The sequence below is a fragment of the Streptopelia decaocto genome, assembly GCF_964273445.1.
Source record: "Streptopelia decaocto genome assembly, chromosome: 7".
Classification (NCBI taxonomy): domain Eukaryota; kingdom Metazoa; phylum Chordata; class Aves; order Columbiformes; family Columbidae; genus Streptopelia; species Streptopelia decaocto.
In genome coordinates, this window is record NC_138661.1 from 59,808,653 (window position 1) to 59,820,915 (window position 12,263).

General features: G+C 38.8%; 1 protein-coding gene across 1 annotated transcript in view; it reads right to left on the reverse strand.

Annotated features, from left to right (window-relative positions):
• Positions 1 to 7,751: 7,751 nt before the first annotated feature.
• SYT9 (synaptotagmin 9) overlaps positions 7,752 to 12,263 on the reverse strand; it is a gene marked incomplete at its 3' end in the record, with an annotated part of 64,939 nt that continues 60,427 nt past the window's right edge. The window contains exons 4-7 of the mRNA XM_082058750.1: positions 10,427 to 10,547; positions 9,213 to 9,384; positions 8,441 to 8,570; positions 7,752 to 7,859 (exon numbers count right to left, since the gene is read on the reverse strand). Coding sequence (XP_081914876.1) covers positions 7,752 to 7,859; positions 8,441 to 8,570; positions 9,213 to 9,384; positions 10,427 to 10,547 — 531 coding nt within the window. The remainder of the gene's footprint in view (positions 7,860 to 8,440; positions 8,571 to 9,212; positions 9,385 to 10,426; positions 10,548 to 12,263) is intronic.

A 12,263-nucleotide genomic window follows, 5' to 3' on the forward strand; every position in this document is an offset into this window, starting at 1 on the left:
TTCTGAGTGTTGGAACTTCGTATTTGCAAAAGCCAAGCAGAGGAAGGATTCAGCCCCAATCAATCTACTGATTTCTGTTTCAAGGTAGAGGTGTTTCTTTATTTTGCCTAGAATTTACACCACAAATCTAATAAAAATTTTCATTTTGCTTACATTAAAAATCACTGTTAGGGCCCACCCTGACAAATTTCAGTGGCAATATCGTGAGATGTGAATGGAATTAGCTTGCGGTACAAAACGCTACGTCCTTTCCTTCCCTAGAAAGGTTGCTTTTGGATTCACAAAGTTTGCCAACTTGATCACGTCTTTAGGTGTAAAGGTTCGGCGCCGTTCTGCGTCACTGCTCCTTTCCGAATGCCTGACTTCTGACTGTGGCCGATGCCTCCAGCTCTTCAGGGACATCGCTCTGCGCCCGCACTCCTGATCTGTCGCTTCAGGCGCTTTTTAGAATTCTCCGCGTGTCCTCAGTAGGCATTCCCTTGTGAAAAGGCATAGCTGCTAGTAAAGCTTGTTATTAACAAGGTATCTCCCTTAATTTTCATCTCGCTGGATATTAGCTGCGCAGGATCACTAGGCTTCTCAGGTTTAACAGTATGTGGGATGTCTTATTTGCTATTGATTAGGCTTTTTCAGTGAGGATTCTCAACCTTTAGCTTTTCACTTTCAGTTTGTTAGCAGGCTGTTGCAATCAGTCTTTCAGCTGTCCCAGTCTTCATGGAGGTTCTTTTTCAACTCTGTAGGATACATATAAATGCTTAAAGGATGGTTCTGCTGGAAAAGTGTTTTGAAAGGAGAAATGTGTGGGCCTGTTTTGACAGAGGAAAAGGCTTTTGCTTGTTCTTTAATAAAGAAATAGAAACATGCAAAACAGTATTTTTGAAAGACATTAAAAATAATTTTGAAGTTCATATACCTCCTCTGCTGTAATATATAGTGGCTTATGGGAGAGAGAGGGATAATTAGCACTACATTCATTGCCAGAGCTAAATGCCTATCCACGTGTTCTTCATTAATCTTCCATCTCTCTTGCTATCCTTGCACGCCAGCTGTCTGGAGCACCATTTGCTGTGCAGGTACCTGTATGTCATGCAGACAAACAGGACTCTATCTAGGGCCTAAAGGTATTACCATTATTAAGGACAATATAAACTTCAAAAGTACAGGTGTGTTCTCATTTCTTTTCCATGTGTATATGATATCAAAAAATCCCAAGAACAGAACAGAACTATATTAACTTCTTTCTTATTTGAATGAAATTATTGTTTTGTGCCATGTTTTGTATGTCAGCGGCCCTTTATGAATGCAGTATGTGCAAGCAGGCTGGATCTTCCAAATGAGAGGAGACTGAGCTTATCCCTAAAGAGACACAGAAGCTCTTAATTAGATGCCATGCACATGTAGAACCCTTGCTGATGGATGTGTAGTTTCAGTTGGTGTGAAAAAAAGACAAGAAGAAAAGACAGGAATATCAGCTTTTTAGGCGCGGTTTGTGTGGTCACACCAGATACATCTGTGTTCTTTCTCGTCTCCATTTGTTTCTGGGTTCTGCTTGAGGACCCCTGGGAATTTCCCTGAGCTACATGTCAGGTGTTGACAGGAGGATTGCTAATTTTGCTAGCCTGCCATGCTAAATACTAATTTTGGCAATTTAGCACACTGTCACTTGATAGAAGCGTTTCTGTAGCGTCTTGTTTTTCTTCTTAATGTTAAGTATATACGAGATGCAGGTTTGATTTCTCTAAAAATCTTTCTGTAATGATGATTGTGGCCATGGGATGAAACAAGAGGAAGTTTCCATATCAAAACCCCCAAATTATGTTCAAGTGCTGTAAGGTAACTGTTATGTTAACAGCTTTTTACCTCTGGTTTCATTTATTTTATGAAAACACAATATCTACGGAGAAGAATTGACTTAAAACATTTCCAAAGTGGTGGTTGTCTTTCTGAATAATGAATTGAACTTTAATATATTAAATACAAAATAGTAATAAATTACAATTGCACAATTTCTTACAGAGTTTTTATTAAGATCAAAACTTATTTGTTCAGACTAGTTTTATATAAATAAATCACAGTACATTTTTACTTGTGTTTAGAAGATTGTAATACATATTATAAAATTAAGAAATTTTTTGTCCCTCAAACCATCACTGTGAAAGTAATCATGCATTATTTCTACTAAATGAACAAAATGCCCACCTAATTGAGAGAGCCTCGATACAGGTATGGCTCTACTCTCCAAAATTTGACATGAAACATAGAGATACCAGGACTATTTATTGAACAAGAAATAATAAAGCATAGTACAATGTTCATGTGTTATTAAAAACAAAAGTATACCAAAACAACACACCTCTCTTCACGCACCTTTGCAATGGGTATTAAAAATGACAGCTGGCCAGCATGCAACTGAGTAAAACATTCCAGTTTTACAATGTCTACATTTGAGCAAAGGAAGGAACTAAAAAACCCAGACAAAACAAACAAATGAACAGCCCAGATGCTTACAAGTTCTCATGTCATCTTCCCCTCTGTGCCACGGGTGCCGTGTTCGGTCAGCAGGTGAGGTATGTCCTGGCGGTACCTTTCCTGAATAGTGTCCGTCACTGCCATCTGGATTAGTGCGCTTTACGGACCTTCAAGGAGATGGAGGTCCTTTCAGACAACTGCAGAACCCTGGAGAACTTCTACCTGTAGTTCCTGCTCCTTGCCCAACCCACTGTATTAGGAACTAACTGTAAATGCTGATCTTAAACCCCCTCAGCCCTAAATGTGAAGCGCTCTTACGAGATAACTCCCATCTTGCACAGCCTGGTTCACATATTGTGAGGTTGTCACTTCTGAACAGAATGATGGTTGCAAGCAAGGCCTTGCACTAATTACAGCAAGATTCAAGGTGATGCTGTTACCAAGTCTGTCCTGCTGCCATTTTTCCCAGCACAGAGGGCATCTATGAAATTCTACAGTATTGTGGGTTACTTTCTCTACATGCTTTTTTCCTTGTAGATAAGAAAGACACTGTTTCTCACTGATACTGAGATGTAATCATTTGACAACACACTGTTCTAAAGTGAAGAAATCATTTAATTGATGACATGTCAGGCTGACTCAGCTAGTTATGTTTTTTTTTTTCACTTCTGTCTGTTCAAACAAAATGCATTAACAAGAAAGAAATTTCAGATAGATTTCTAACTGGGTCAAACAGATTTTTCAACCAAATTTCCAGTCCTCTTCCTCCCTTCCCATTTATTATTTCTTATTTTTAAACTGAAAGAGAGTTGGCAGCTTTCTTTTTTTTTCTTTAATGGCAAGTAGGTCCCCTCAGTGCTCTAATGTTGCCAGGTGATAAACGTGTAAATATGTATATATATCTCCTGTACCTCTGACTTTGCGTGTTTTTGTTAATATAGCTACATATCCGGCTTTGTGTTTAAAATGACACAAATGAAACCAAATCAAACAAACAAAGAAAAAGAACTAAAACAACAAAATGCCCCTCAGGCCAAGAAGGGTGAACTAAAATAACCTCTTATTTTTCATTATTTTGTGTTTGGATTGACCCAGCAGTTCTGCTACTGGTAGTTAAGTTGGACCTGAATATAACATGCTTCCCATATGTACTGCTTTGTTTCATGGGTCTGTTGGCATCGAAAGCTGAAGTGTGCACTGACTGGTGGGAATGGTTTGAGCACTGGCTCTTTTATACTATACGTTTGCTTTCTCTTCTGGTAGTTCCTGCTTCCCCAGATTGAGATGCTTGTGTGTTTGTCCACTGCCAGGATTATTTACAGGGGAAAATGAAACAAAAGACAACAGAACGCTTTCAATGTCTTGTGATTTCAGTGGAAACAGATAAAGAAATATTTCAGCACTCAACTGCTGAAGGATTGTGCTGTATTTTGGCATGGGAGTATCACACAACTGCCCATTCTACTCTGCTTCAGTGTCAGTAGCCTGGAACCTCCCATTGACACTCACTGCTTTTTGATAAAACATCTGAAATGGTGGCCTGTTATGGAAAATTAAAAGTAACAGTTTAATGGCACATTGTTTCTGAGTGAAGTGGGATTAAAATCTTGACGAGATGCATTTCTAAGGGATTTTCTTTTCTATTTTAGAATTACAATATTTGTCGTATGGTGTAATTCTGCATTAAGAAGAAATAAGAAAACAAATGAGAGTTGTGGGTTTGAAATTATTCTTGTGAGCCTTCTACTAATTTATCTCTCAGAATCATAGCTCAGAAAAGAAAAACTGAACAGTATTGGGATCATAGTTTTCTCTGGGTTTCCAGGTGATCTTGCAGCAGTTGATCCTCTGTTCCTTCTAATGTGCTGTTATACTATTGCAGTACAGTCCAAAGACAGCAGCAGTGTACTGGCTCACCAGAACTATAACTTGAATATATCTCAGGTCTAGGGCATAGCACTGGTTAAGTGGAGTACAACGGTGAAGAATGAAGTATCCAAATACAGAAAATAGCTATCATTCCACATATGCGCTGCTACGATAAGGCAGATGTTTGTAAAAAGCACATAGTAATGCCACAGCCTGAGTAACAGTTTGCAAGTCATGAATCAGCAAGAATTAGGAGAATTTAATAAAAATTAGGTTTTCTTCCTCATCCCTAAGCCTTTGAAGTGTGCTAGATTCCACTTTAAATGCTCACTGTGTTCAAAATAATTCTCTTGATGCCAGACCCTTGAGCATTAAATAAACTGAGTACGGTAATAAAATAAAAAACACTGGCAATTATAACGATACTGCTTTTCAGCTGATGCCCCTTTAAGGTGCTAGAGACAAATCTTAGAAAGGCTTCTGCACTCTTCCACGAGCACAAAACGAGCCTGCTGCACTGGTGTTTTCATTTTTACACAAGTTCCCATTGCCGGCATTGCAGTGGGAAGGCATGCAGCTACCTGCTCTGCATTCCAGGCAGGGATGCATGTAGAACGATTTCTCCGGGAAATCAAAGAACTCCCCTCCAGAGGAACAGATTTTCCTCCTTTGCCCAGGCACATCTCCCCTTATTGACTCCTGGGAGATGGGCCTGAGTGAAGAGTGCAAGATTTTGCCTGAAGTGAGGATCATGCATGAACAGATATGAACATCCGATTGTGTCATTGCCCTGCTGATACAAAGCTTCAGTAGAAAATGTAGTAAAATACTTTTGTCAGGGCAACTTTATATCTGTATTTTTCATTCTTCTGGAAATGCTCAGTTACCCATCTGAAATATTGCTTGGGCAGGTTTTGAAGAGTTGTTCAGTTGGCCAGGGGTATCCTTGTATGTGGTAGCTGTATTCTCCGGAGTATCGCATGAGATTTTTGAAAACCATTTTCTGCAAGATCGTCAGTTGATAGGTTATAAAGCTAATTTTTCAGATTTTGGATCAAAATTTCAAATGTTTTCTTCAATCTGTGCATGTACATTAGTGTCAGGAAAGTTGTAAACCCAAAACGCTTGGTGCACTTTCAACAAATACAACATATGAAGCAATGCTTGTGCACATAAACTTATCTGAAATACATATGAAGACAAGGGCTCCCTATCTGTAAGTATGTAGCAGGCAACTATATTGTATAAAACAGCCATACTTTGCATTTGCATTTTTAAAATAAAATTCCCCATGTAAAAGCTTGAATCAAATTATCCTAGAAAAGTTTGAAGGAAAACTCTATTCATGGCTAAATAAGTGGCAAAAATTGTTTACAGGAGCTGTTGGTCTGGGGCATAGATTTAATCATGTGAAAGAGTTCTGTGCTTATTTTTTTTTTAATGGTCAGAATTTGTCAGCATTTATGATATACCATAATGTAAGATAGCCCTGTTAATTTTACTACAAATAATCAAGACTTCACAGGCACTATATATTTGGAGCAGCATTTCAAAATGACATGAGTTGTGTGTGCTCGTGTATATGATAGAATATAGCCGCCTGTGATATGCTGCTAACTTTTTGCAGTCTCATGGACACAACTAAGAAACATCGACTGGAAAATCATCTACAAAGGTTAAGGACTAGCAGCCTCCATAATATACAGATGGTTATCTTCTTTCTAAAAGAACATACTGTCATTACAAATACCATATGTATCTTGTTCTCACCCAACAGAACTTTTTTTCAGATTTGAAGGATTTCTACAAAGAACCATATTAATTTGTTTACATATAAGGTGAAAGGAGGCACCAACTGAGACTGAGGACGCAACTTGTCATCAAAAAATAAATGTCTGATGACAATCATTCTTGAAAAAAAACTATTTAGAAAGCTATCAATTCACAATACTACACCTTTTTGTAAATACAAGAACCATATTTGTTGCTACTTCCCATATTTGTTGGTTTTCATTGCTATCATGTTGCTTGTAAAACCTGGGTTATTCTAGTGAACAGAAATTATGACTCGAATTTGGGTAATGCTTACGACCATACAAATAATCTACCAGTAGCAATAGTGTCAGCTGGAGAATTAATGCTACAAGTGGATAACATTACACTACTTGAGACCAATAGCTCTTCACACAGTAGAAGACTGAGGGTCCTATTCAGCAAATATTCAGGGTCCTATGGCTGTGGCCACAGAGGTTCCAGAAGCTCTCGCTGAGTCTAATCCTGATTCAGGAACCAAAATGATATGCTGTGTATATATTTCTCTGCACAGCCTGGATGCGCTGGACACCCTCCCCCACTTGATTCCTGGGAAGGAAAAAAATATGTCTCTGTTTAGCTCAGTGACATGAAAAGCAATCCACAGTAATGAAATCTAAAGAAGTTAGTCAGGCATGTATGAAAAGAACAGGATGCCTGTAAAAAGGGAAGAGCTGTCAAAATCTAATTGTGGGCTCTGGCTGCAATAAAATTCATCAAAGAGGGAAGACAGGTCAGATGTAAGGATGCAGACAACTTCTGCTAAGAGACACCTCTCGTATTCTGGGAAATATACCATTATACTACTCCTCACGTGCTTTGTCAAGCCATTCCTATCAATGCTTGGCACAGCTGAGAGCTTGGTGATGTATTTTCTAAACCTAACTCCCAAATGCCCAGAGCACAAACAAATAGGAAGAGCTCCTGCACTTTGCTTCATCTTCTTTCACAGCACACTTGCACGTGGGCAGCACCCATGCTCTGAAAAGGCACAGGGGGTCCCCACCACGACAGAGCCTGGGAGCCCTCTGAGGGTTCCTTGCTGACACCGTGCTGCTGTGGTCCCCGGCTACCAGTAAATGGAATCGCTTATGGACACAGGGCAAGGTGTTTTGGTCAGTTTGTAGCATCTTCCTATTGCCTGACAATTATTTCTGGAAAGGCCTAGGATTATTGCTTATAACCAAGAAGCTAAAGCCCTCAGCAGTGTTCTAGTAACGTGGCTGCTCTCTGATGCATAAAGTATATTCAGAGAGGCTGCCTCTCTCTGTTAGGTACTTACAGCATTATTTGTGGCTTGATATGGATACGATGGGCTTTCCTATCTTTCAGCATTGGGGGTAACTTTGTGGCTGTTCATAAACATCGTATTTTCTTTTGGCTGGGATTACTGTCTGACTTCAGCTAGTGATAGCAACAATAAAAGTCAGTAATAACTTTTAGGAAGCAGTTCAGTTAGATCTTTGATGAATTTTTGTGTCTTATGAATCAGGATTAGCATTCCCTGTATTGGGGAAGGGATTAGACAGAGGGATTAAAAGGACATCTTTACCCCACTGGACTCTGTGGAATAGCCCCTGAGGATATGGCTAAGAAAGAGTTCAACAGGAATGCCAAATTTCTGCTGAATAGGTTAAAAGGGTGAGGAAGCCTCTTCGGCAGCCATCCAAGCGCAGAAGACCTGCATAACATTTCTGCTCAATAGGGCCCTAAAGACAAAAAACAAAACAAAACAAAACAAAAAAAACATAGGAACCTTGAAAAGCTTTTCTGATTGTGTGGCTTCTTATCAATGCCTCAGATCTCCAGAGACACTTAAACATTTTTTTTTTTCCAGTGCAGTTAGGTATCCTTTGACATGTGCTAGTGGAATGGATGATATATTCTTACAAGAGAAGAAGTCAAATTAGGTTGTTATATATATATAAAAAAATAGGTCTTGGTTGTTCTGTAAACAAGGTCCATTTCTTTATATCAATTAAGAGTGAAAATTACCCAAGATCCTATTTAAAAAACAAAACCAAACCCTTAATTCAGTTTATAATGTTTGGTGTTTCCATGTATACATTAAAGCCATTAATTACTTTCTGTCACCCTAAAATTGAAAGGAGCAGACTTAACTTGTGTGTTATGTTTGACTTTTAATATTGATGTTTCTGGGCCCTTTTCTAGTATTTAGTGCATGCATGTGGATCTTGGTTTTGTCCAGAAAACTTTATCCGACTTCTAGTGCCATATGGAAGAATTTTCACAATTATAGTAATGGGGAAGCAGGAAATAAAAGTCTTACCTCCACAAGAGGATGCCAGTGAGCAATGGGTTTCCGAGGGTATGAGAGCATTTCGTTCCAGTGGTCGCGACCCAGACTTTCTGCATCGTTGCCTACTTGACATACTCCGATGACCTCATTGTGACCTACACTGTGAAAATGTTCCATAATATTTTTTTTCTTAAATTTTTACCTTTAGAAACATACCATTTACATACTTCATTACAAACATTAATAATAGTTTTTTAGAATGAATTCTTGCCTGAAAAATGTAATGAATTATAAAATACTTGAGTTTGCTCTTTGCATTTCCTACTAATCAGAAGAATTTAGTATTTTCCCCATTATAGCATACACTGTATGGCTGTGTGCATTTGTTTCTTATTTTTGCATAAAGAATAGAAAGAGTTCTTTGCCTGTGTTCTGTAAATAGTTGCAAATACAAGTAAACTCAATTTTAGAAATGGAGGCATGTGTCTAGGGGGTTAGCTTAATTGAGCACAAACAGAACATCAGTGTATGGACTGTTTGATTATATATTTAGTTATTTCAGTTCTGGTAAGCATATATGCAGCTTAGTTATTTCAGTAATGGATGCAAATCTGTATTTAAAAACTTAGAAAGGAAATTCTGCCTGATAATGCAAGACATTTGAGTCTTCTACCAAAGTCAACATGACATGAATTTCCCAATTACTTGTAAAAAATGATAACTTATTTTCTGGATGCAAATCTACTGTGCAAGATTTTATAAGGCAATAGATGATGTTATTTTACAGCTACAGGTATCTCACCGGTCATAATCCATAACAGCTATCGACAAGTTAATTTGGTCAATATTTTCTGGAGGGACGTCAAAGACTATGGCTTCATTGTAAACGGGATTAAGGGTATTCCTCTTGGTGGAAGTTTTTCGTTTCTTTAGTCGCCTTCCTTCACACATTAAAGAAACCTTCACGTAGGGATCTGTGTGAATCATAAGAACAACGTTGGTTTTCTGGTGTTGTTTTTAAGCAAACATACATGGAAGGTGAAGGGAGAAGCCTTCTTGTAAGCCCATACCTGCTTGCAGAATTATTCACCTGGACCTGACTGGAATTTGAGCTTCTTTACTACCATGGAATGCCCAGGAGGCAGCAAAGCCTTGAAAGCTTTACCTGGTTGACTGCTTATAATGAACAATTTAGGATCAAGAAGCTCCTTGTTGTGTACCAACTTTTCAAAGGGTATTAAAATATCCACTGAACCGTGTTATACATGACTGTTTTATACAACAGCCTGTGTATCAGCCTATTTATAACAGCCTAATTACTTGTACGGATTTGTAGGACAGACAGAAGATGACAACATTTTACACAGTGGGATTTACTGATGTGTGGTTAAATATAATTCAAAGTGTAACAATTAGTGGCTTGTATTTCTCAAGAGAATTATGATTAGGTTTATACTCCTGAATGTAGTAAAAAAAGCTATTTCTTTGTAGCTTCTCTCTGAGAGATCTACAACTCTGTGTCATCTGTGAACTCTTATTTACATTAGTTTCTTGCTTTCACCATCAAATTTTGAAAGGGTTGCTGAAAGGAGTGTGGGATGATGCCCGTTCTGTCCATACGCCAACAACAGCAGAACTGGCTCAGTGGCTCTTGGACATGGTCAGAGAGGGTCGGTGTGTCTCTGTGCCACAGCCCCGACAAATAGTCTGCTGGACAAATTCTCACTATTATGAATGAAGTTGGGCCAACTCGTGCTGTTCTGAATCACAGTGACTTTAGAAATAATAATCTTGCTGTATTTTTAAAAGTAGATTGTTTTAAACTGTTGGTTGCAACAGAACAAACTAAAATATATGATTTACTTATCAGAAATTCCTGTACTTGAGTAACTCAAGAGCTTGCAGTGTGAGAACCCTCTTCTCAAAAATCATTCTGGTAATTGACATTGCCGAGTTCTGTGACACAGGAAGGAAATGGGACAGGAAATCCACACTGGGCATTAAATTCATTCCTACCTGATGCTCCTGTGATATCCATTGCCTTTAAATTTCTTGCCTTTATTATTGTAATAGTTAGTCTACCAGCTGTTGGAAGGTAGCAGAGTGAAAACATCAGGTCACCAAGATCCACATTATCCTGTTTCAAGGAAAGAGAGACAATGTGAAGCAATAACAGCAATTTTCCCTGCCCATAACAGGAGCTAAATTATACCTTTAGGGATCTACAGTTATAGAAGCAAAAGCTGAATTATCCTTCTGAAACATACCTGAAAAAATAGATAACCACCTGCATACAAGAGTCAAGTCACTACACTTGTTGCTACATCACCAAAGTTCTCAAGTGTAAATATGGTTATAGCTCCTAGCACTCAGTCCCTGGAGATGAAACATATTCCAGTGATGAGGTACACTGGAATACCTTTGTTTTATTTTATGTTTTGTAGTGATTTGCATTATCATTCACAAGTTGCAACAGATCTCTGTGCCTTCCCTTCTGGTCTGCAGAAGGATAACCATAGAGAAGTTCACAGAAAGAACATGGGTTGGGCAGGGGAATGTTTTATGCAGCTCTCAGGCTGGCATAAACTGAGGTGTGATGGGTGTGCAGTCACTATGGTACTGGGGCAGTCTGTACTGGAAGCAGAATAAGGACATTCTTTCCTGTGCCTTGCACAGACAAGCTCCCTCAGGTCACCTTATCCATCTGCTTCACTGACAGAATGATTTGCAACCCTTTCTTGTGTCAATGGCATCAGGGTTTCAGAAAGATAGTAGAAAATGAGCAAAACCTGTTTGCAGTTACAAAGCATCTGTCTTTTTTTTTTTTTTAAAGGAAATCCAGCTGTTTTATAAAAAATATAGTGAATAAAGGATTGTAGTAAAAGATATCTGAGATTTAATTTGCATTTTTTTTGTCTGAGCTGTGAACTGATACCTTTGTAGACTCATCTCCTGTAGCCTAATATTTCATTCTTAAATGAAAAAAGTTATCCTGTCCAGCAAATTCAAAGCCACGCTCTAAGTTTTATAGGACAGGCAAATACAACTGTTGAGTAGCGTGTATCTTGCCCTCTTAGCTTTCTGCAACAGCTTCTCTCCTTTCCCAAGCTGGCTTCTTCTGCGTTAGTCACCAAAAAATAAAAGGGGACGAATGACATAGAAGGTGAGTGAAAATGCCCTGAAACAGCAGCTAACAGCTGTTTGCCTCTGAGCCAGCTGCTGTATAGAGCAATGAGCAGCCTGAGCAGCCACTTCACGTAGCTTCATGAGTTGGCCAGGGAGACATGCAGGACAGAAAGAATTGATTTCACAGAGCTGTAGAAAAATGTTATGTTGGAAGGGATTTCTAGAGGTCACTTGATCCAACCCCTTGCTCAAGAGAAGCATTTCTGCTTTATTTCTTCTCAGTTTATGCAAGGGGGAAAAAAATCATGTACCTTTATTCAGAAAACAGGTCCTTTCCTTGTGCTGTTATTGGAGAGGGCTGCTGTCGAAGAAGGAGAAAGCTGATATTATGGGCCCTTTGTCAGTAATAACTAGCTTTTAACCCTGACTTGACTTCATCACTATCACATTTTCATTCTAAAGATCAGTGTTTCACGGTAGCTGTAAAGCTATTAAAGGTTGTGACAATAACAAGATAGCTGATATGACTCACCCTGTTTAGTGTCTCTTGATGGTTCATACTTGGAAGCAAACCTGCTGCAACAAACTGTGTCACTGACTCACTTGGACTGTGGGAGGATCCAAGTGCTATTTGAGAGGGTGATGCTGTAAGAAGTCCTACAGGCTAAACAGATGTCAGCACATCAAGGAGAAATTCCTGTTGTCTAACACCTGTACTTAGCATTAC